We start from the raw sequence: 23429 nt of genomic DNA on the forward strand, positions 1-23429 counted from the left end.
GAGATGTTGCTTCAGTATTGTCACATAATCTTCTTTTCTCATGATGCCATCTATTTTGTGAAGTGGACCAGTCCCTCCTGTAGCAAAGCAACCCCCATAACATGATGTTCTTAGGCTTCCAAGCTTCTCCTTTATTCCTCCGAACGTAATGATGGTCATTATGCCAAAACGTTTCATTTTAAGTTCACACCACAGGACATGTCTCCAAAAATTAAGGTCTTTGTTCTTGTGTGCATTTGCAAACATTATTCTGGCTTTTTTATGTTTCTTTTGGAGTAATGGCTTCTTCCTGGCAGAGTGGCCTTTCAGCCCATATTGACACAATACTCGTTTCACTATGGATATTTACGCAATCTTACCAGCTTCCACCATCATCTTCACAAGGTCTTTTGCTTTTGTCCTTGGGTTGATATGCACATGTCAGACCAAAGCACGGTCATCTCTGGGACACAGAAGCCGTCTTCTTTTTGAGCAGTATGATGGCTGGACATTCCCATCTTGTTTGTACTAGCGTATAATTGTTTGTACAGATGAACGAGGCACCTTCAGGTATCTTGAAATTGTACCCAATGATGAGCCAGACTTGTGCAAGTCCACAATTCTCATCTTCATCTTGCCATGATGCTACATTAAAATACATCCACAGGTGTGCCTCTAATTAACTCAGATGTTGCCCAAAACACATGACAACATCCTATGGGCAGTTCAGAATTGTTTAAAGGCATAGTAATCTTAGTTCACACTCCCCCGGAAGAAGCGAGCAGCGAAACGGTGCCCATCGGTCAGTGAGGGAGAGGACAGTCTTGTGACTAACGTCCGTGACCACCACCATTGGCTGCAATATCATCTTACCTGCCAAACTAAGGTAATAAACAGCCTATAATAGGCTTAGCCTTAATGGCACTCTTGGTTATTTACAGGCAGATAGATAGTGTATTCCTTGGCTATAGCTGGCATTATATTCTGGATTGTTTGTTTGTACTTATGGAGCAGTATAGGGGTATATCATTGCAATTATGCTGACTGATATTTTATATGAGTATTTTTCCACAAACTTATCACTTCACTATAATACTTATGATTATTTAATATCTTCTTTATGTACTGGACTTTATGCCGATAAACACCACATGGATATATATAATAGTGATGAGCGAGTGTACTCGTTGCTTGTGTTTTCCCCGAGCACGCTCGGGTGACCTCCGAGTATTTGTTAGTGTTCGGAGATTAAGTTTTCATCGGGCAGCTGAATGATTTACAGCTAGAAGCCAGCCTGAGTACATGTGGGGGTTGCCTGGTGCCTAGGGAGTCCTCATATGTAATCAAGCTGTCTAGTAGCTGTAAATCATTCAGCTGCCACGATGAAAACTTAATCTCTGAACACGAAGAAATACTCGGAGGACACCCGAGCGTATTCAGGGAAAACCCGAGCAACGAGTATACTCACTCATCACTAGTATATACATTAACATAACTTTTATTACGTTGATTCTCCAGTAATTTGTTGGTCAGTTTGTTTATTATCTTTATTATCACTATATTCTAGTATTATGTTCTTGGACAATTGTTTCAATCAGCACAGCAGTATATTTTTGCTTTTATTATGTTTGTTATTGTCCTGCATACCCTATTCTGCTGCATTTTGATATTGATCTGTAACTCTCCTTCTTCATGGAGGTTTTTGGCCCTGTCTACTTTAATTGCTTTCGTTATTTTAATTATTAATAAATATTGGATTTTTAAATCAATTTATTTTGTTGGAATCACTTCTAGGCTGGTGGCGATGGTACCACAACAGACATTTTGTTGATATTTATTATTCGAAGTGTCTAACGATTACCGTAATTATCCTTGTGGACACATAGAATTATAGTAATCTTAGTGTATGTAAACTTTGGACTTTGCAGTAAGTAATAAAAATGCCTTAAAACATTCTCTCTCTCTCATTATTCCGGCATTTGCCAAATATTAATAGTTATGGTAATCCTAATTCATCTAAAACGGGAAAGGTTTATTCTGATTTCAGGTCAGATATTGAGAAAAACACACATATTTGTCTTTTTATATAGTGTACTAGATGGTGGCCCGATTCTAACGCATCGGGTATTCTAGAATATGCATGTCCACGTAGTATATTGCACAGCCCATGTAGTATATTGCACAGCCCACGTAGTATATTGCCCAGCCACGTAGTATATTGCCCAGCTACGTAGTACATTGCCCAGCCACGTAGTACATTGCCCAGCCACGTAGTATATTGCCCAGCCACGTAGTATATTGCACAGCCACGTAGTATATTGCACAGCCCAAGTAGTATATTGCACAGCCACGTAGTATATTGCCCAGCCACGTAGTATATTGCCCAGCCACGTAGTATATTGCCCAGCCACGTAGTCTATTGCCCAGCCACGTAGTATATTGCCCAGTGACGTAGTATATTGTCCAGCCACGTAGTATATTGCCCAGTGACGTAGTATATTGCGCAGCCACGTAGTATATTGCCCAGACACGTAGTATATTGCCCAGTGACGTAGTATATTGCCCAGTGACATAGTATATTGCGCAGCTACGTAGTATATTGGCCAGTTACGTAGTATATTGGCCCATTACGTAGTATATTGCCCAGTGACGTAGTATATCGCACAGCGACGTAGTATACAGCACAGAGCCACGTAGTATATTGGCCAGTCACGTAGTATATTGCCCAGCTACGTAGTATATTGCCCAGCTACGTAGTATATTGGCCAGTCACGTAGTATATTGCCCAGCCAGGTTTGTCACAGGTGAAAAAATAAAAAATAAACATATACTCACCTTTCCGAAGGCCCCTTGTAGTCCATGGCAGCTTCCGGTCCCAGCGTTGGTATGGGCGCAGGACCTGTGATGACGTCGCGGTCACATGACCGTGACGTCATGGCAGGTCCTTGTCGCGCAGGGCCTGTGATGACGTCGCGGTCACATGACCGTGATGTCATGGCAGGTCCTTCTGCCTTACCATCTTTGCCACCGGAAACTGCAGCGGAAGATGGCGGCCGGCGGGAGCGGCTCAGCGGACTACAGAGGGTGAGTATAGCAGGTTTATTTTTTTTTTTGTTATTTTTAACATGACATTTTTTACTATTGATGCCGCATAGGCAGCGTCAATAGTAAAAAGTTGGGGACACACAGGGTTAATAGCGGCGGTAACGGAGTGCGTTACCCACGGCATAACGCGGTCCGTTACCACCGGCATTAACCCTGTGTTAGTGGTGACCTGAGGGGAGTATGCGGGCGACAGGCACTGACTGCGGGGAGTAGGGGGCGGCCATTTTTTTCCGGACTGTCCCCGTCGCTGATTGGTCCAGGCAGCCATGACAGGCAGCTGCCTAGACCAATCAGCGAATGAATAACCGTGACAGAAGGACAGACAGACAGATGGAAGTGACCCTTAGACAATTATATAGTAGATGTAAGCTTCTAGTTTCAACTGTGTATAAAAAATCCTTGTAAAGAATTAACTGGGGAACCTTGATAACATTCCTGTGCTTGTACTTATAGCATCATACATCATCTATATGTCAGGGACCTCCAGATCACAGTTACTAGGTATGCATGGGTGTGGTGTTGGCAACCAAAGCCGTGGGAACGTTCTCACGCTCGCGCTGACTTCAGTGAGATGAACAGAGTTCATTGGGTATAAACTCCACTCAACTTTCTCACGTCAGCACAAGGCACTATCAGGTCCTCTTTAAGTTGTATTTACCTACTGATTACCACTGTGGCTACAAGTACATACCTTTTTTGCAGACAGGTTCCTTTTATTCTGCAGCAAGAGAAATGGGGTGCTCATAACACATACTCTCTGCACAACACCACATTTCTACATGAACATTTACTGTAACAGACCTTATATTAATTGAATTTAAAAGGAAAAGCATTACCTAGCCGCAACATGGTTTCATTGATTTTACTGGCAGCTTTCTCACTAAGTAGTCCAGGGTGATTACTCTTAATGGAAAACAGTGTCATCACACCTATAAGAGAATGGATGTCCAGTAAACAGAAAATCTCCATTATCACACGTATATCTCTACAGTCTATATAACATATCATACAGTGGAATGTAAAAGTTTGGGCACCCCCTGGTCAAAATTACTACTATTGTGAACAGTTTAGCAAGTTGAAGATGAAATTATCTCTAAAAGGCCTAAAGTTAAAGATGACACATTTCCTATGTATTTTAGGGGGGAAAATAAAATTATATATACAGTACTGTATAGTCACTTTTACATTTTAAAAATTGCAAAAAGGAAAACGGGACGATGCAAAAGTTTGGGCACCCTTGGAGATGTGTGTGCTCAGATAACTTTGACCAGGATTTCAGACCTTGATTAGCCTGTTAGGGTTATGGCTTGTTCACTATCATCCAGGCCAGGTGATGCAAATTTCCCAGCTTTATAAAAAACCCAGCGTCCTCTAACCTTGTGCCAAAAACCAGCAGCCATGGGTTCTTCTATGCAGCTGCCTAGCACTCTGAAAATAGTGAAGGTCCACAAAGGGGGAGAAGGCTATAAGAAGAGAGCAAAGCATTTTCAAATTGCCCTTTCCTCAGTTAGAAATGTAATTAAGAAAAGGCATTTAACAGGAACAGTGGAGGTCAAGATGAGGTCCGGAGCAAGCAAAATTTCAGTGAGCTGCTCGTAGGATTGCTAGAGAAGCAAATCAGAACCCCCGCTTGACTGTAAAAAACCTTCAGAAAGATTTAGCAGACTGTGTAGTTGTGGTACATTGTTCTACTGTTCAGAGACACCTGCACAAATATGGCCTTCATGGAAGAGTCATTAGAAGAAAACCTCTCCTGCGTCCTCGTCATAAAATTCAGCATCAGAAGTGTGCAAAATAACATCTAAACAAGCCTGATGCATTTTGGAAACAAGTCCTGTGGACCGATGAGTTTAAAATAGAACTCTTTGGCCACAATTATCAAAGGTATGTGTGGAGAAAAAAGGGCACAGATAAGTCAACCATTAAGTATGGGGGGTGGATCAATCAAGCTTTGGGGTTGTGTCACAGCCAATGGCATGGTGAACATGTCATGTGTAGAGGGAAGAATGGATTCAATGAAATTTCAACAAATTCTAGGATGCAAACATAACAACATCTGTTAAAAAAACCTGAAGTTGAAAATAGGATGGCTTCTACAAATGGATTTTGATCCTAAACACACGTCAAAATCCACAATAGACTACCACAAAAGGCACAATTTTAAGATTTTACAATGGCTCTCGCAGTTCCCTGATCTAAACATCATTGAAAATCTGTGACTAGCCCTCTAAATAGCAGTGCATGGAAGACGACCCAGGAATCTCACAGAACTGGAAGAATTTTCCAAGGAAGAATTGATGAAAATCTGTCAAACGAGAATTTAAAGACTCTTGGCTGGCTACATAAAGTGTTTAGAAATTGTGATACTTGATATGGGGTGCTACCAAGTACTAGCCATGCAGGGTGCCCAAACTTCTGCATTGGCCCATTTTTCTTATTTATTATTTTTAAAATGTAAAACGTGAAATATATATATATATATATATATATATATATATATATATATACTGGCTATTGAACCCGTTCTACACCTGGGTGGCGAGCATTTATATTGGTATATAGTCCCCATCCTGTCATGTGCTGCTCCCATCCTGCGCCCCCGTTTTAATCAGTGATGGCAACAGACACTGTGGCGGTACTGAGTCAAAAGTGGCTGCCTTGCTCCACAGACGCGTGTTTTATATTCTTTAGAAAGTTACTTGGTAACTTTGCTGACGTATTGTATAGTGTAGATATTCTTACACATGCTCCTGATATCTGTAACGAAATCATTAATGTGGGAGGAAATGCCACGACATCATGAGAGGGCGGGATTGTGACGCAGTAATTGGCGCCTGCGCAGTCTGCGCAGCAGTGTCTCTTCAGATGGATGTAAGTAACGTCATGAGGACGGGATCGTGTCCACCGTGTCCCCACGGCCCCTGATTCCAGCCCATAAATGTTTCCCTGCTCCCTGAATCGACGCCTGCGCAGTCCGCGTTTTCCAGCGCCATTTTCTTGAAGACACACTGCAGTATCCAAGAAAATGGCGCCAGAAAGCGCGGACTGCGCAGGCGCCGATACCGGGAGCAGGGGGACATTCATGCCCTGGAATCAGGGGGCCTAAGTAATTGCTGTGGCATGAACTGACACAACGTCATGAGGGAGGGATCGTGTCCACAGTGTCCCCACGCCGCCTGATTCCGGCTCATAAATGTCCCCCTGCTCCCGAAATCGGCGCATGCGCAGTACGCGCTTTCCGGCGCCATTTTCTGGAAGACACACTGTAGTATGTATTCAAGAAAATGGCGCCGGAAAGCGCGGACTGCACAGGCGCCGTTTCCGGGAGCAGGGGGACATTCATGCGCCGGAATCAGGGGGCGTAAGTAATTGCTGTGGCATGATCTGCTGCAACGTCATGAAGGCGGGATCGTGTCCACCATGTCCCCACGCCCCCTGGTTCCGGGAGCAGGGGGACATTTATGGGCCGGAATCAGGGAGCATGGGGACACTATGGGGGTGGAAACGAAGTGATATGGGCGGGATTGTGACACAGATTTTGGCGCCAGCACAGTCTGCGCTTGCCGGCGCCATTTTTTCTTGAATACGGACACTGTGTCTATAATCTAACGCTAGGAGCGTCGCGCTTGCGCAGAATATAAAGGCTTCGAGACAGAGTGACGCTCCTAACGTTATATTATAGATTTTGCCTAAAATACAAAGGATATGTGTCATCTTTAACTTTAGGCCTTTTAGAGATGATTTCATCCTCAACTTGCTTAACTGTTCACAGTAACTTTTCACCAAGGGTGCCCAAACCTTTACTTTCCACTGTATATAAGTATATAAAAGTATACATAAAATATTTTATATATAAATATAGATATCTCTCTGTAAGTATGTGTATATATGAAAGTATTCACACCTCTTTAAATTTTTCAATCTTTGTTTCATTGCAGCCATTTGGTAAATTCAAAAAAGTTCATTTTTTTCCTCATTAATGTACACACTGCACCCCATCTTCACTGAAAAAAACCCAGGAATGTAGAAATTTTTGCAAATTTATTGCAAAAGAAAAACTGAAATATCACATTGGGGTGCAGAGTGTACATTGATGACAAAAAAAATGCACCTTTTTTAATTTACCAAGTGGCTGCAATGAAACAAAGAGTGAAAAATGTAAAGGGGTCTGAATACTTTCCGTACCCACTGTATATACCTACATATACCGTATATACTCGAGTATAAGCCGAGATTTTCAGCCCAAATTTTTGGGCTGAAAGTGCCCCTCTCGGCTTATACTCGAGTCACGGTAGCGGTGGGGTCGGCGGGGGAGAGGGCGCTGTGGTATACTTACCTAGTCCCAGCGATCCTGACGCTCCCCCTGCCCTCCCACGGTCTTCTGTGCTGCAGCTTCTTCCCCTCTTCAGCGGTCACGTGGGACCGCTCATTAGAGAAATGAATAAGCGGCTCCACCTCCCATAGGGGTCTATTCATTTCTCTAATCAGCGGTGCCGGTGACCGCTGATAGAGGAAGAGGCTGCGGCACAGAAGACCTTGGGACAGCAGGGGGAGCCGGACGTCGGGACCAGGTAAGTATGTAATATTCACCTGTCCGCGTTCCAGCCGCCGGGCGCCGCTCCATCTTCCCGGGGTCTATCTGCGCTCTGACTGTTCAGGTCAGAGGGCGCGATGACGCATATAGTGTGCGCGGCGCCCTCTGCCTGATCAGTCAGAGCGGGGAGACGCCGGGACCGGACGCTGGGAGCTGCAATCAAGAAAGGTGAGTATGGCTTTTTTTTTTTATTGCAGCAGCAGCAGCAGCGGCGGCACAGATTTATACCGAGCATCTATGGGGCAGTATGAACGGTGCAGAGCACTATATGTGGCAGATATGGAGCAATATGAACAGTGCAGAGCACTATATGGGGCAGATATGGGGAAATATGAACAGTGCAGAGCACTATATGGGGCAGATATGGGGCAATATGAACAGTGCAGAGCATATATGGGGCAGATATGGGGCAATATGAACGGTGCAGAGCACTATATGGGGCAGATATGGGGCAATATGAACAGTGCAGAGCACTATATGGGGCAGATATGGGGCAATATGAACAGTGCAGAGCACTATATGGAGCAGATATGGGGCAATATGAACAGTGCAGAGCACTATATGGGGCAGATATGGGGCAATATGAACGGTGCAGAGCACTATATGGGGCAGATATGGGGCAATATGAACAGTGCAGAGCACTATATGGAGCAGATATGGGGCAATATGAACAGTGCAGAGCACTATATGGGGCAGATATGGGGCAATATGAACAGTGCAGAGCACTATATGGGGCAGATATGGGGCAATATGAACAGTGCAGAGCACTATATGGAGCAGATATGGGGCAATATGAACAGTGCAGAGCACTATATGGGGCAGATATGGGGCAATATGAACGGTGCAGAGCACTATATGGCACAGCTATGGGGAAATATGAACGGTGCAGAGCACTATATGGCACAGCTATGGGGCAATAATGATCTATTTTTATTTTTGAAATTCACCGGTAAATGCTGCATTTCCACCCTAGGCTTATACTCGAGTCAATAAGTTTTCCCAGTTTTTTGTGGCAAAATTAGGGGGGTCGGCTTATACACGGGTCGGCTTATACTCAAGTATATACGGTCTATATATATATATATATATATATATATATATATATATATTTATACATTACATTCTGTATATATATATATATATATATATATATATATATATATATATATATATATATATATATATATACCAAAAAAGAAAAGGAACAGCACAGAAATACTTAACTTCAGGTGCAAAGCCCCAAGACGATCCGTCCAGCGATCATCCACATTTATAAATGTCCAAAAATGAGGCAGCACTCCATAGCAAATGTCAAAAAACGTGCAGGGTTTAATATACCCACATATTGTGGCGACGTTTCAGCTCGCAATGAGCTTTTCTCAAGCTTGAGAAAAGCTCATTGCGAGCTGAAACGTCGCCACAATATGTGGGTATATTAAACCCTGCACGTTTTTTGACATTTGCTATGGAGTGCTGCCTCATTTTTGGACATTTATATATATATATATATTTATATATATATATATACACACACACACACACACACAATACACAATTTCCATCTAAAATCAGCAGAAAATATAAGTCCTCAAGTCATTAAATACGAACGACCAATATTGCTACTAGTTTCCTTATTTTTTCTTATTGCTTATTCATTGTTCATATTATTGCTTTCTCGCAGCTTCATGTTTTCTGTTTCATGTATTCTCACCTCTGATAAGGAAGTAACCTCCGACAATTAAGACAATCCCAATTGGAGCCAAAACAAAGCCAGCTCTATATCTATAGTTTTTGTATCCCACAAAGCAAATACCGCTCACAGAGTCACCATCCACCTGTTAAGGCACAAGCACAAATATCCCAAGAGTCTTCATCAGATATTTTTTACTTAATTCTAGCATTTTATTACTATAGTATACAAAGATATACAAAACAGCTGACATGTCCCCAGAAAGATGTGGGCTCACCGCTGGAGCCCACATCAAATGGAGGGAGTACGACATCGGCGTAAATGTAAGCCCGATGTCAGAATGGGGTTAAAGGAATTTGACAGTAGGAGCAACTCTCCTAAGCCATCTATATGAGCATGTAGGTCTTAGGAAGTTGAATAAAATGATACTTCGATATCTGCGATCCAACGTTTTATTTCCATGAAATCTATGTAAATGAAATGTTAAGATATATGGGTAGGACATAGATCTCCCTGAGAATCTGCCTCCAGAGTGTCATGCATCTGGGTTCAAACCTTTGAGACTGTGCTTTGCGATTGGATTCCCTGTCCGTCGAGCCACAGCAGTTACACCTTTTCTCTAGGTGTTTAGTTTCGGTTATCCTTACTTAAGTCTTTGAGGGTAAACGGTGTTTTTCATTTACTCATTTGACACCCTATCGCCTTTCGGGTGCAGCTTTATATACTTTCCCCTTGCTGGTATTTCCTGCTGGCGATAGTCTAATTTCAGTGTCCAGCCATACTGCTGTAGTTTAAGCCAGTCAGTTAATGGGTTTATCTGTCTGCTGTTTATGTTCTTTAGCCAGAACCAATCTTCTGTTCCTTTTTAGGAAGTAGGCAGCATATTCTCTAACAGTGTGTACTTAAGCCTTTATTTTGTGTTTCATGGTTTGTTTTACTCACTCTTGGATTTCTTTCTATTTCAGCACATTTTTCTTTCTGTAGGTAATTTGCACTCTGCTCTGCCCTCTGGTTCTCTAGGAGGAAAGTGAACCGCTCAATGACCTTTCAGGTAGTTTAGGTCCGAGCTGCCATTGTCTAGTCTGTGGTTAGGGCTATCTCAGCTCACACAGGAACCACTAGGGACTGCAGGGTCAGGATCCCTAATCTGTACAGGAACCAGGAGGGACAGTTACAGCTTTTAGTGCATTACTTATTTTCCTAAGTGAGCTGCTACAATAAAATAACACAAAGTTTCTTTTAAATAAAAAGGAGCGTTACCAGTGTGAGACATGTAATGACTGCTCTCCTGATCTATTTATCTCACTCTGGTAACTCCCCCTTTCATTTAAGATAATCTCTGGAGGTAGAATTTCATGCAGATCAGTGTCCGACCCATAGATCTTAATGGCTCATTTACATATTAAGAAAAATGTGCATTTTTCTAGACCTTGGTTCGCAGCTATCAAGGTATCATTTTATTCAGCTTCCTATGACCCACATGCACATTTAGAAGGCTTAGGAAGGTTGATCTAACTTACAGATTTCCTTTAAAACAGAAAAAAGTACTGACAACTCATGACTCCATATATGTGACAATGTAGTAAGCAGAAAAATATGACACCATAATAGAACATATGTTAGAGCATAGCATGATGGAAAAAAACATCTATGAGGCGCTTATATGGGACATATTGAAACATGCAGTAGATTTTGTGTACGGTCCTGTTGAGAAACTGTTTGATTATGGTTCTACAATGCCATCTTGTGGTCACTGTGGAGAATACACTTTGAGACTTGCGAAAGCTAGTGCACCAAAAATGGATGGAGTTGTCCTTATAAAAGAATAAAGCATTTTGCGTCAGTCTTATGTCGGAGAAAAGTATAATTTGATTAATTTGTATTATTTGTTTGCTCTACATTTTTTATGCTTGTAAAATTTGCATTTCCCTTAAATTGTCATCTCACACTTTGTGAAATGCATTAGTGATCACCAAAATAGTAAAACCCAAAGCACCATAGCCACTAGAACGCAACATTTCCCCGACTGTACCCCAACATACTGGAAACCTGCACTGACCACTGGAGTATACTTAATCCACGTCAGGCCCCATTCAGACATCCGTGTTTTATACATGGCATTTAGGGATAGAACATGCACCTTTCATAGTCTATGGGGCTGTTCACATGTCTGTATTTTGTTTTGGAGACTGAGCATCAGCAAAAACAGAGACATGTTTGTTTTTGATCCAAGTCACCGATTAAACTTGCCCATTAAAGTCAATGAGTGAAGAAATCGACAACACACAGATGCCTTCTTTCTGGGTGTCATCCAAGGATTTTTTTATTTTTTTACAATTTAATTGATAACAGACGTTTGGGAATGTATTTATTTTTCATTCTTATATTTCAATTTGCACTTTTTTTTGTGTCCACAAAAGAAAAAATGGATACGAAAACCTGTCCAATATTGATCCAAGTCACGGAACAAAAAAAATCAGGTTCAAGCTTCTTGGTTGGTGAAAATCTTAGACAGTACACTGATGCCATCATAGTTACTGGGTACTGTCTGTTTCATCATGATTTGCTAGGAGAAGCTTGAGAAACTGCCAGCGGGGTTTATTGCATAAGGGAAAAGCTGATACTTACCTCCTGCAGCGGCACAGTTCTAGTGATGTCGGTGCCGCTGTTCTAGTGATGTCGGTGCCGCTGTTCTAGTGATGTCGGTGCCGCTGTTCTAGTGATGTCGGTACCGCTGTTCTAGTGATGTCGGTACCGCTGTTCTAGTGATGTCGGTACCGCTGTTCTAGTGATGTCGGTACCGCTGTTCTAGTGATGTCGGTGCCGCTGTTCTAGTGATGTCGGTACCGCTGTTCTAGTGATGTCGGTACCGCTGTTCTAGTGATGTCGGTGCCGCTGTTCTAGTGATGTCGGTACCGCTGTTCTAGTGATGTCGGTACCGCTGTTCTAGTGATGTCGGTGCCGCTGTTCTAGTGATGTCGGTACCGCTGTTCTAGTGATGTCGGTACCGCTGTTCTAGTGATGTCGGTACCGCTGTTCTAGTGATGTCGGTACCGCTGTTCTAGTGATGTCGGTGCCGCTGTTCTAGTGATGTCGGTACCGCTGTTCTAGTGATGTCGGTACCGCTGTTCTAGTGATGTCGGTACCGCTGTTCTAGTGATGTCGGTGCCGCTGTTCTAGTGATGTCGGTGCCGCTGTTCTAGCGATGTCGGTGTCGCTGTTCTAGTGATGTCGGTGCCGCTGTTCTAGCGATGTCGGTGTCGCTGTTCTAGTGATGTCGGTGCCGCTGTTCTAGCGATGTCGGTTCCACTGTTCTAGCAATGTCGGTGCCACTGTTCTAGCAATGTCGGTGCCCCTGGTCTAGCGATGTCGGTGCCGCTGTTCTAGTGATGTCGGTGCCGCTGTTCTAGCAATGTCGGTGCCGCTGTTCTAGCCATGTTGGTGCCACTGTTCTAGCAATGTCGGTGCCGCTGTTCTAGCAATGTCGGTGCCACTGTTCTAGCAATGTCGGTGCCGCTGTTCTAGCGATGTCGGTGCCGCTGTTCTAGTGATGTCGGTGCCGCTGTTCTAGCCATGTTGGTGCCACTGTTCTAGCAATGTCGGTGCCGCTGTTCTAGCAATGTCGGTGTCGCTGTTCTAGCGATGTCGGTGCCACTGTTCTAGCAATGTCGGTGCCCCTGGTCTAGCGATGTCGGTGCCGCTGTTCCCATGTGACCAGACCTGTCCATCAGTCTTGTCCAACTGAAATCTTCACATGAGAAAACTGTTTTCCTATTGAAAGAGACTGACACACAGGTCTGGTCATACGTTCCTCCACCAGAAGCCATTCTGTGAGGAAGGTAGGACTAACATGAGCAGAAGAACCTGTTATACCCGTATAGCAGAAAGTGTCACAAAATCATGTCCCCAACGCATCTGATGAAGGAAAGATAATGTGGCTGACCCCGATATCTCATTCTGCAGCCAGCAATAGGCAGTGTAATCCAGAGGCTAGAGGAGGCAAATGGTGCAAAATGTTTAATGAAACCCAATTGCTAAAATGATTTTTAGCCCCAATTGCATGTATTTAAAGGGACACTGTCACCTGAATTTGGAGGGAACAATCTTCAGCCATGGAGGCGGGGTTTTTGGGTTTTTGATTCACCCTTTCCTTACCCGCTGGCTGCATGCTGGCTGCAATATTGGATTGAAGTTCATTCTCTGTCCTCCATAGTACACGCCTGCGCAAGGCAAGATTGCCATGTGCAGGCATGTACTACGGAGGACAGAGAATGAACTTCAATCCAGTATTGCAGCCAGCATGCAGCCAGCGGGTAAGGAAAGGGTGAATCAAAAACCCAAAAACCCCGCCTCCATGGCTGAAGATTGTTCCCTCCAAATTCAGGTGACAGTGTCCCTTTAAGAAAAAATATTTAGAAACTGCAATTGCTTTCACTGGGGTGCAGGGGCCCAGAGAGAGCTCTTTGTTCCGGGTTGTTCATGAACGACCCAGCGCTAATTATTTAGCCTTCTTACCTGAGCTACTGCTAGAATAGCCACAGTCAGCACAAAGGGAATGGACCAAGTGATCAAATGGAAGTATGAGGTCCTGCCAGAGAGTGGCTGCTGAGTGGTGCCCAGGGCTTTGAAAGATGTATGCCAGGCGTATGTCAACATGACAAACCAGATCACCCCGGACATCATGGAGTAATAAACAATGACAAATATGATCACACAGGACAGAGTTTCATTCGATCTGAAAAAACAAATGACAGAGCGACATTTTTACACTTGTTCAACTTTGTAGTCGCATTCATGTAATATATCACAGCAAGATGAAGTTTTAGAACAGTAATATGGCGTCACACACACCCACATAGACAATGCGAACATCAATGACTTGTGTTCTCCAAGAAACAAGGTAATTAACCCAGAAAATATTATATTGCTCTCCAGCTGTTTTTTTAGGCCTACAACCTAAATTATGACACTGTGGTGGGCATACATCGTCCATAGAGTCCTGAGATATCTGTCCCTCACTATCTAAAAAGGTGAAAATAAAACTAGGCCATCACATGCCACCCTGAAAGAGGCCAAATTAAAACTTTTTGCTTCCATTAGGTAAATTGAGCCTTATACACCCCTTTGATGTATATACTTTGAACACTCTACCTAATACTTTTAGTGGATTGTACCAAATTTATAATGCTATTTTATCTGAACATATGCATTTAACATTTGAAAAAGTTTTCTTCTCAGTTTGAACATATGTGAGCCATCACTTGATCGTGTTAGACTCGAGCGTAATCTGATTTCTGAGGTCCCCAATGATGACAGCCCCTCCAATCACTACGACAGGCTGGTCTGAGCCCCCAGTCCTTGTACAGTCAGAGAACAATTGAAGTTGAAGGAAAAGGTCTGCATTGCCAGTGCCACTCTATTAAACGTCTATGGGACTTCCGAGCACTGTTCTAAATGTCTGTCTCAGTCCAAAAGACATTGAGTGGAGCAGCAGGATACAGAACAACTAATTCTTCTTCAGTCACTCTGTGACTATACTGATTAATTTGGAACCCAATAGTGAAGCCACAGGGAATCAACGATTTATCACCTAATTTTATGGATCAGAACACAAAATAAGGAGTGGATTAAAAAAAAAGATGGAGGTATAAATGTTTCCATTCTATATTTTACTCGCAGTAATGGCATACAATATTTCTTATAAAAAACTGATCCAAAACTGAAGTGCAAATGATGTCCAGTACTTTATATTGATAGCTTACTCTCAAATGTTCATGATGCTGGTAGCGACCAGATGTGATGAGTTGTGAAGCGGAGCAGCATAGATCCGTCGACTGTATAGTGACTGCAGTGGGGTGCTGTAGACCCTCCACTATTCATTAGAATAAGGTCGGATGTTCAGTCCCCGGCCGCTATACAACTGATGGACCTATGCTGTTCCAATCTTCTTTTTTTTTTGTTTAAATAGTTTTTTATTGAAAGCAAATGTGAACAATACAATTTATGCATTTTCCAGTATTTTGCAAAATTTTAACATTTTCCAAGCCCCCAACAATCCCAACAAAACCCAACTCCCCCCCTCCCCTGACAGCTCATACCCAGTTATACTTTTGTTACCAGTATTGATGGTTCTTTGAGCCATTTGACTCACTTATGTCCGCTTGTTCCTCTAGCACTCTCTTCCTTTCAGAGGCCCTCATCCTCCCATTTCCCATAACTACTCATCCCAGCTCGAGCCACGGAGACCACATTTTGTCAAATGTTTCTATTTTCCCACGTCTTTTATAGACCCCCTTTTCCAAATTGAGACCATATTTAACATAATTCAGGAATTCACCCCTTGTAGGCGGTTCCTCTTTGATCCAGTTCCTTGCTATTACCTTCCTTGCCATATATAATAGCCTAGCTATTGCTATCTTCCAGGTGTTATCCACTCTGATTTCCTCTACATGTCCCAGTATACACACTATCGGATCCCTCGGCACTCTGCATTTATACGCCCCTTCCACACGGCTCATTACCACCAACCAGAAAGCAACCAGTCTTGGACATGTCCACATCATGTGGTATATTCCTGCATTCTCAGTCCCACATCTCGGGCATTCGGAGTCAGCACGCAACCCCGCTCTGTGCAACACTTCCGGTGATTTATAGACTCTGTGTAAGATGTACAGCTGCGATAGTCTGTACGGCTCACTCAGTGACACTCGTGGAACCCACTCCAACACCGACTCCCAGGTTTCATCCTCCATTGGGCCTAAATCTCTTTCCCATTTCGCTCTCGCTTTTAAAGGGAAGTCTAGCAGATGTGCATGTAGAAGGTCCTTATAAAGGGTGGTAATGACTCCCCTTGTGGACCCTTCCCCACACACGTATTCCAGAACTATGTCCTCCTGGATCTCAATACCACCACCCTTGTTCTGAGCTTTAAAAGCATGTTTCATCTGAGCATATTGATATTCCCCAGTCGGTCTCAGTCCAAACTCCCCTTGCAGCTGCGAAAAGGACTTTAATCCTTGTTGTTGAATTATCTGAGCCACCAAGTGGATTCCTTTGGCCTGCCACTCCGCCAGCACTCCAAGGGCCGCAAACTCAACCAAATTATTATTAAACCATATCGGTGTAAATTTAGTCAGCCCCGTGACCCCCCGAATCTGTCGCAGTCTGGTCCATAATTTATATATCAAAAACATAGTTGGGTATAATTTCCCCAATGCATCCAAGGAACCATCCTCCAGACACTGCGCTACCGGTCGTCGGTCCGTCATCCCCTCCATCAAGTGCTGTACCGCACTGGAAGACGCCTCCCGCGCCCAGCCCTTCAAATGTTGGCTCTGGGCTGCAAGAAAATATAACTCAGGATTAGGTAAAGCCAATCCTCCATCTTCCTTGGGTCGCTGAAGCGTCTCCAGGCGAATACGTGGGCACCGCCTCCCCCATATCAGACTTCTAAATAGAGCATTAATCTGCCGGAATTTCCCACGTGGAATCCAAACTGGCGCATTATGTAGGACGTAGAGTAATTTGGGCATCACAACCATTTTAATGAGATTAACCCTACCTACCACCGATAAGTGTAATTTATTCCACGCATCCACTTTTGCTTTAAGAACGCCCATGAGAGGTGTCAAATTCCTATATAAAAACTCTGTAACTGGCATCGAGATCCATATTCCCAGGTATTTGAAAAGGGATACTACCTTAAGCCGCCCCTCTCCCAATGGCTCACTTCTACTCTCCTCCACCTCATCCACCTCAAAGAGGACCGATTTATCCCAGTTTATCCTCAATCCCGATAAGTCTCCAAATTTCCCAACGATCTCGATAGCCCCCTTCAAGGCTTCATCCGGGTCCGCCAGGAACAGTAAGATGTCATCTGCATATAATGCAATCTTCTCCTCCACACTCCCATATCTGAACCCAGGGACCTCATCCGATTGCCGGATCTTGGCGGCCAGTGGCTCCACAGCTAAGGCAAACAGAAGGGGCGACAGTGGGCAACCCTGCCTCGTACCTCTGGCCAGCTTTATAGGCTGAGAAAGCTCCCCATTCACTCTAATTCTAGCTGTTGGTAGTGAGTATAACAGTTGAGTCCACGCCACAAATTGCGGGCCAATACCCATACATTTCAACACCCGCCAGAGATATCCCCACTCCACACTGTCAAACGCCTTATGGGCATCCAAGGATGCAATAACCCTTCGGCCACAATTGTCAGACTTCAGCTGCAGGTTCATATGCAGCCTCCGCAGATTAACCGCTGTAGATCTGTCAGGCATAAAACCAGATTGATCCGGATGTACAAGGTTAGCAATGACGCTGGACAAACGGGTAGCTAACACCTTGGCCAAGAGCTTGACATCGATGGTTAACAGAGAGATTGGCCGATATGACTCAGGCTTCCCCAGATCCTTATCCTCCTTCGGAATAACCACTATATTAGCCTCCCTCATAGATGCTGGGAGAAACCCTTGGCATCCAGCCTCCTCCAGTACTAACTTTAATCTGGGAATCAGCACTTCCTCCAAACTTTTATAGATTTCGGCTGGTAACCCATCAACCCCAGGTGCCTTCCCATTGGCCATAGACTTCAGCGCCCGACTCAGTTCCTCCTCGGTGATAGGGGCATCGAGGCTCACCCTATCCTCCTCACTCAATTTCGGAAGACCCAGACTCTCAAGGAAAGTCTCCGTTTCTCCGGCTGACTCATTGACCTTGGAGGAATATAAGTCCGCGTAAAAGTCCGCAAAGACCTTTATAATATCCGGTGTTTCAGATACCCTGCTCCCCCCATCCGAAACCAACGAGTGTACATACGAGGTACTACGCTGAGCCGCGGCTACCACCGATAGCATGTGTCCAACTGTCTCTCCCTCCTGAAAATAAGCCACCCTCTGAAACTCCCGCTTCCTTTCAGCTTTCCCCAGCAGAATCTTTTCCATACAATTTTGCGCTGTTCTCAATCTTTTCTCTGCCTCGGAAGTCCCCAGCACAACCATCTCGTCCTCCGCGGCTTTCAGCTCCTCCAACGCCACTCTCTCCGCTTCCCTCGTCTTCCTCTTACACCTACTAATGTCTCTAAATAGTAACCCTCTCAGGTACGCTTTCATTGCATCCCAAACGGTTAGAGCATCTGTACTCCCATCATTTAACGCAAAGAATTCCGTCACCTCCTTCCCTATACCGTCCAAGTCAATGCTCTGTAACCAGTTAGGATGGATCTTCCATTCTCTCCCGCTTGCGGTCCGTGTCCCCAACAACCTAACCTCTACCTCAATTGGACTATGATCCGAAAGGGCCCTCGGCAGATAACGCACCTCCCCCACCATTGTGTCCAACAGGCGATTACCCAGTGCCATATCAATTCTGGATAGCGTAGCATGAGCCGGTGAATAGCACGAGTATCCTCTCTCCCCAACATGTCTGACTCTCCATAGATCAATCATGCCTAATTCACGCACATAGGTTCCAAATGTTGTAGTGTGCCCCTCCGACCTATTCTGGGTGTTCTTATTTTTATCCCAAAAGTCATCACATATATTGTTCAAATCCCCAATAATTAAGATTGGCAGTGGTTCCCATCGTCCCACCCTCTCCAATACCTCCCTGATCTTCTTACTTGAATATGGAGGTGGAATATACATTGCCGCAACACACAATCTCACTCCATACAATATACATTGTATCACCACATACTGACCCTCAGCATCCACGCATACTTTCACCTCTTCATATTGCACTCCCACCGGCACCAACACTGACACACCTCTTGAGTACGTCGAAAAGGTAGAATGATACCCCTTCTGTATCCAACGTCTATTCAGTACGTCCACTTTCTCCTGTATCAAGTGCGTCTCTAGCAAGCATATCATAGAAGCCCGTTGATCCTTCGCATACTGCAAGCTCGCAGCTCTCCTAGACTTATCCGCCAGGCCTCTCACATTCCAGCTCAATATCTTAAAGCGGTCCCCTATTATGTGACTCATCATCTTTAGTTGTGTCGTTACTCCCGGTTCTGAGCTGTCTAACTTCCCTTCCCACCCTCACCCCACTCCCCCCTCCCCCACATCCCCCAATACTATACATTCTGCCTCTTATCAAGAGTGGGGCACCATCACCCATTGCGAACACTCTTGTTAACGTAACCTTCTCCTTCCGCCTCCCGCTACCGTTTATAACAGAATTCGGCGCAATTCTTAGAAGAACAATATAATTGAACCTGTATTGTATTACAACTGCAAGAAACTAAATAAACTTTTAGTACGCTGCACACCCTTCCTCCCTCGTACTTCTCCGCCGCATCAGCACTCCCAGTGCTTTCCCTGAGTAACATCCAACTCCACCCTCCAACCTTCACATTTCAATTACCAGTGTACTGTCAATCAATCTCTTTTTTTCCCCCCTTTTTGAAAGATTTAAGATATCTCCCGACCAACCCGCCTCACATTTTCAATCTCCTTTCCCTTTAAGTTTTTTAGCGTTAAGATCTATCCACTGGGTAGCGTCCTCCGGCGTCTGGAAAAAATGAATCTTATCCAACGCTACCACTCTCAGTCGTGCCGGAAACATCATGGAGTATTGCACTCCCAGTTCTCTCAGCCGTCTCTTGATACCCGTGAACATCATCCGTTGTTTCTGTACCAGGGCGGAATAGTCAGGGTAAATAGCAATTCTTTGACCTCCAATTGTCAGATCCGTCATGTCTCTAGCCTTCCTCAGGATAATGTCTCTGTCTCTGTAGTTTAGGATTTTGGCAAGCACGGTACGGGGACTTGCTCCAGGGACAGGTGGTTTCGGTGGGACCCTGTGGGCTCTCTCTACCGCAAATACTTTTGTCAGTGCTGCATCACCAAAGGTCTCAAGGAGCCAGCTTTCAATATACTCCGTGGGATTCCTCCCCTCAGTTTTTTCAGGGACACCCACTATACGAATGTTATTTCTTCTGGACCTATTCTCCAGATCCTCATTTTTTGCAGCTAGCTCCGATATTGTTTGAGCAAACTTCCTCTCCGCTTTCTGCAGCTGCACTATATGGTCTTCTGCAGTGCTCACTCTTTCCTCCACAGCCCCCACACGTTTGTCAATCTTTTGCAGGGCTGCATTTATCTGGGCTGTATCCCCTTTAACCTCCTGTAGCTGCTGGGTCAGGGATTGTTTGCAGGATGATACCAGTGCAAAGACATCTCTAAGGGTGGGCTCTGCTCCTGACTCCTTATCTTCAGGTCCCCCCGCTACCACCGCCATGTCACCATCCCCACTCTCCTGTTGTACCTCCTGCTCCTCTGCTGGGCTTTCCTCCTCTCCTTCTGTGTCTGTGTCCCCTCCGGCGTCCTCCTCTGCTTTTCCTGTGTTCCCTGCGGCTTCCACTCTAGCAAACTGCTGGAGCTTTGCCGCCACCGCCATTCTCTTCTGGCATGCCGCGTTGTCCTTCTCCGCCTTCTCCCTGGCGTCGGCGCCATCTTGGCCGGTCCCTGCCTCGCCGGCTCCGGCGTCTCTTTGTCTCCTCCTGGTCATGTTTGCCGATCTCGGGGCCGCCGCTATTCACCGCCGCACTCCCGGGACTCTCCTGCAGCCGGTAAGCGCTTTGAATCGCCGCTCAGCTGCGGCTTATCAGGATAAACTCAGCGTTAGCAGCGGGAGCGCTCTGTCACGCGTCCGCTTACATGGACGTTCAGGCCACGCCCCTGCTGTTCCAATCTTCAACTGATCACCTCCAGCCGCCAGCACTGATAATAGCTGATTGGTGGGTTCCAGGTCTCACACCCCCAACAATCTCATACTGATGATCTATGCTAAGGATAAGCCATCTATACAAAGTTCTGGACACCGCTTTAATCAGTTTTCAATTTATATTTTCCAATCACAAGTATACTAAATTATAAGATTTAGAAAAAGAAAAAAACAGAATTAATCTTACGTGGGTTCCCCAAGTCTCATGGTTCCATCTCCACGACAAACTATTTCATTCCGGGCACCATCCATGAATTGTGCTAGCCACCCAATACTGCCCATGAAGAAGCAGGCATTGACATAAAATAAGATAACGGCAGGATATCTGTTGGAATTTTTCCAGTCTGACAGAAATGTAGCCTGCCAAAATAAGAGAAATTTATTAGGACTGTTATTCTCAATCGATTATGAGTACTGCAGAAAACATGTTAATTTTAAGTATGAATAAAGCCTATTTCACACAGCTGTCATATGGCCATAGTTTAGCATCTGCATTATGGCCGCAAACAACACCCTTCCCCTCCACAGATTTTTGCTGCCCTAGCTTGGTTCAGTAGGAGTTTACTTCAGTTGGTCCAGGTCTTGTGGCTATAACATGAATGCAGCTGTATTAGAGCCACATTAATCTGGCGGTAGTGTGACGTAAGCAAGGCTCAGCGCGTTCTACTGACCATCAGCTTACCAGAGTGAAAAAGGTGAAAAATATAGTGACGGAGCTGAATATGGCGATGTAGACGTGCATCTCCCGATGCTCCTTCTGAGTGAACAGTGGGTTCTCACACTGAATGCCACAGCCTTCCACATCCTCGTACCAACTTTTAGGGTTGTCTGTGCGGACCAGTGGGGCCTCACAACGACCTGAACTGTTGAACTTGATGTTCTGCACCTCATTCTACAAACAAAGGAGCAAAGACATTAAAACCAAGCAGATGCACATACATGTTTTTCTGCAGAACGAGTCACAAAGTCAAAAAGTCACAGCAACATCCAAGTTTTGGATCACAATTATCCATACAAGTCTATGGGTCCACGAAAACCACAGACGGCACACGCATGGCATCAGTGTATGTATTAATATTGTAATGGATAGGAGAAGCTTTGCAATTTTTTTTATTTCATATTTTTTGTAATTGTATTTATTTTTTCATCAATGAAAATCTCTGATGAAACACTGATGCTAAAAACTGACACACTGAACAAACGCTGATGAAAATGTGATCTAAAACACTGATGAACGGTCCAATCTGGGACATGTGAATTTGGTTGAAGGGTGAATTTACACTGGCCAATTTTCATGAAAGAGTTTTCCTAGGAATAGCTGTTTCCCAATAATCAATCATCACCTGACAAATGAACAAAACACTTGTTCGTTGGGTGTAATGATTTTTATGCTCCTGGGCCGTGCATCATCTTGTGTAACCATCGTCCTGTGTTGCGGAGAACACTGACAGTCTTTGTGCACATCTAATACCAATCATTCTGTGTGCATGGGAAGTGCGGTCAGCCTGTGTACGCAGACCCTAATCCTGAAAATGGTCGTGTTTTCACACAGTGGGCACTAGATTTCTATAAATCTCATCCACTTTGCTGGAACTGAGGATATGTGCAGACGATCAGTAAACCATGCGGGTTGGACGCTGCGTACTTCTGCAGTGTCCAGATGTTACAGCATAGTGGGTAGGATTATAAGAAATCCCATGCCCACTATGCGTCCAAAGACGACCGCTCACACCCGCAGAGACGGACATGCGGCACGTCTTTCCAGACTGCAACATCTATTTCTCTTGCGGAGACGCGAGTCACCCAAACAATGTATTGGGCGTGGTGATTCCGCACGGTTCAGTAAACACGAGCAGATTCACCTGCATTCAATAGATGGTAGCACTTTGGATGCCGCGAACATGTTCTGCATCCAAAGCGCTGCCAGTTCCTGATCGTCAGCACACACCCTAAGGAGATGTAGTTTTGTGCATCAAAAATATGCCATGGCAAAAACTCACCCAAAACTTCATCGTGGGAACTGGAACTTAACCTTAGGCTACGTTCCAACAATGAGTATTTGGCGAGTTTTCGATGTTGCAGGTTCTTTGCACCTATTGGCTAAGCTATGTTACTTGGATTTTTTTCATTGCGTTTTTATAGCTTTTTTTGCTGTCTGTTGTTAGTTTGCCATCTTTTAAATGAAGCTGCTTTGCTTGTAATAATTTCTGGTATTTGGCTTTAATAGAACGGTATTGACACAGTTGTGTGAATTAGACGAACTTTTCAGGTCAGATATAAACCTACAGGGTGTCACTTCTGGGTGGCAGTGGTCTCTTCTAGGAGACAGTG

At 44.5% G+C, this 23429-nt stretch overlaps 1 protein-coding gene across 1 annotated transcript in view; it reads right to left on the minus strand.

Moving 5' to 3' along the window:
- Positions 1–23429, minus strand: part of SMO (smoothened, frizzled class receptor) — a 65720-nt gene that overhangs the window by 15919 nt on the left and 26372 nt on the right. The window contains exons 3-7 of the mRNA XM_069765416.1: positions 21781–21990; positions 21286–21458; positions 13884–14103; positions 9390–9513; positions 3921–4013 (exon numbers count right to left, since the gene is read on the minus strand). Of these exons, the coding sequence (XP_069621517.1) occupies positions 3921–4013; positions 9390–9513; positions 13884–14103; positions 21286–21458; positions 21781–21990 (820 nt within the window). The remainder of the gene's footprint in view (positions 1–3920; positions 4014–9389; positions 9514–13883; positions 14104–21285; positions 21459–21780; positions 21991–23429) is intronic.

The sequence above is a fragment of the Ranitomeya imitator genome, chromosome 4 (genome assembly GCF_032444005.1).
Source record: "Ranitomeya imitator isolate aRanImi1 chromosome 4, aRanImi1.pri, whole genome shotgun sequence".
In the NCBI taxonomy this organism is placed as follows: domain Eukaryota; kingdom Metazoa; phylum Chordata; class Amphibia; order Anura; family Dendrobatidae; genus Ranitomeya; species Ranitomeya imitator.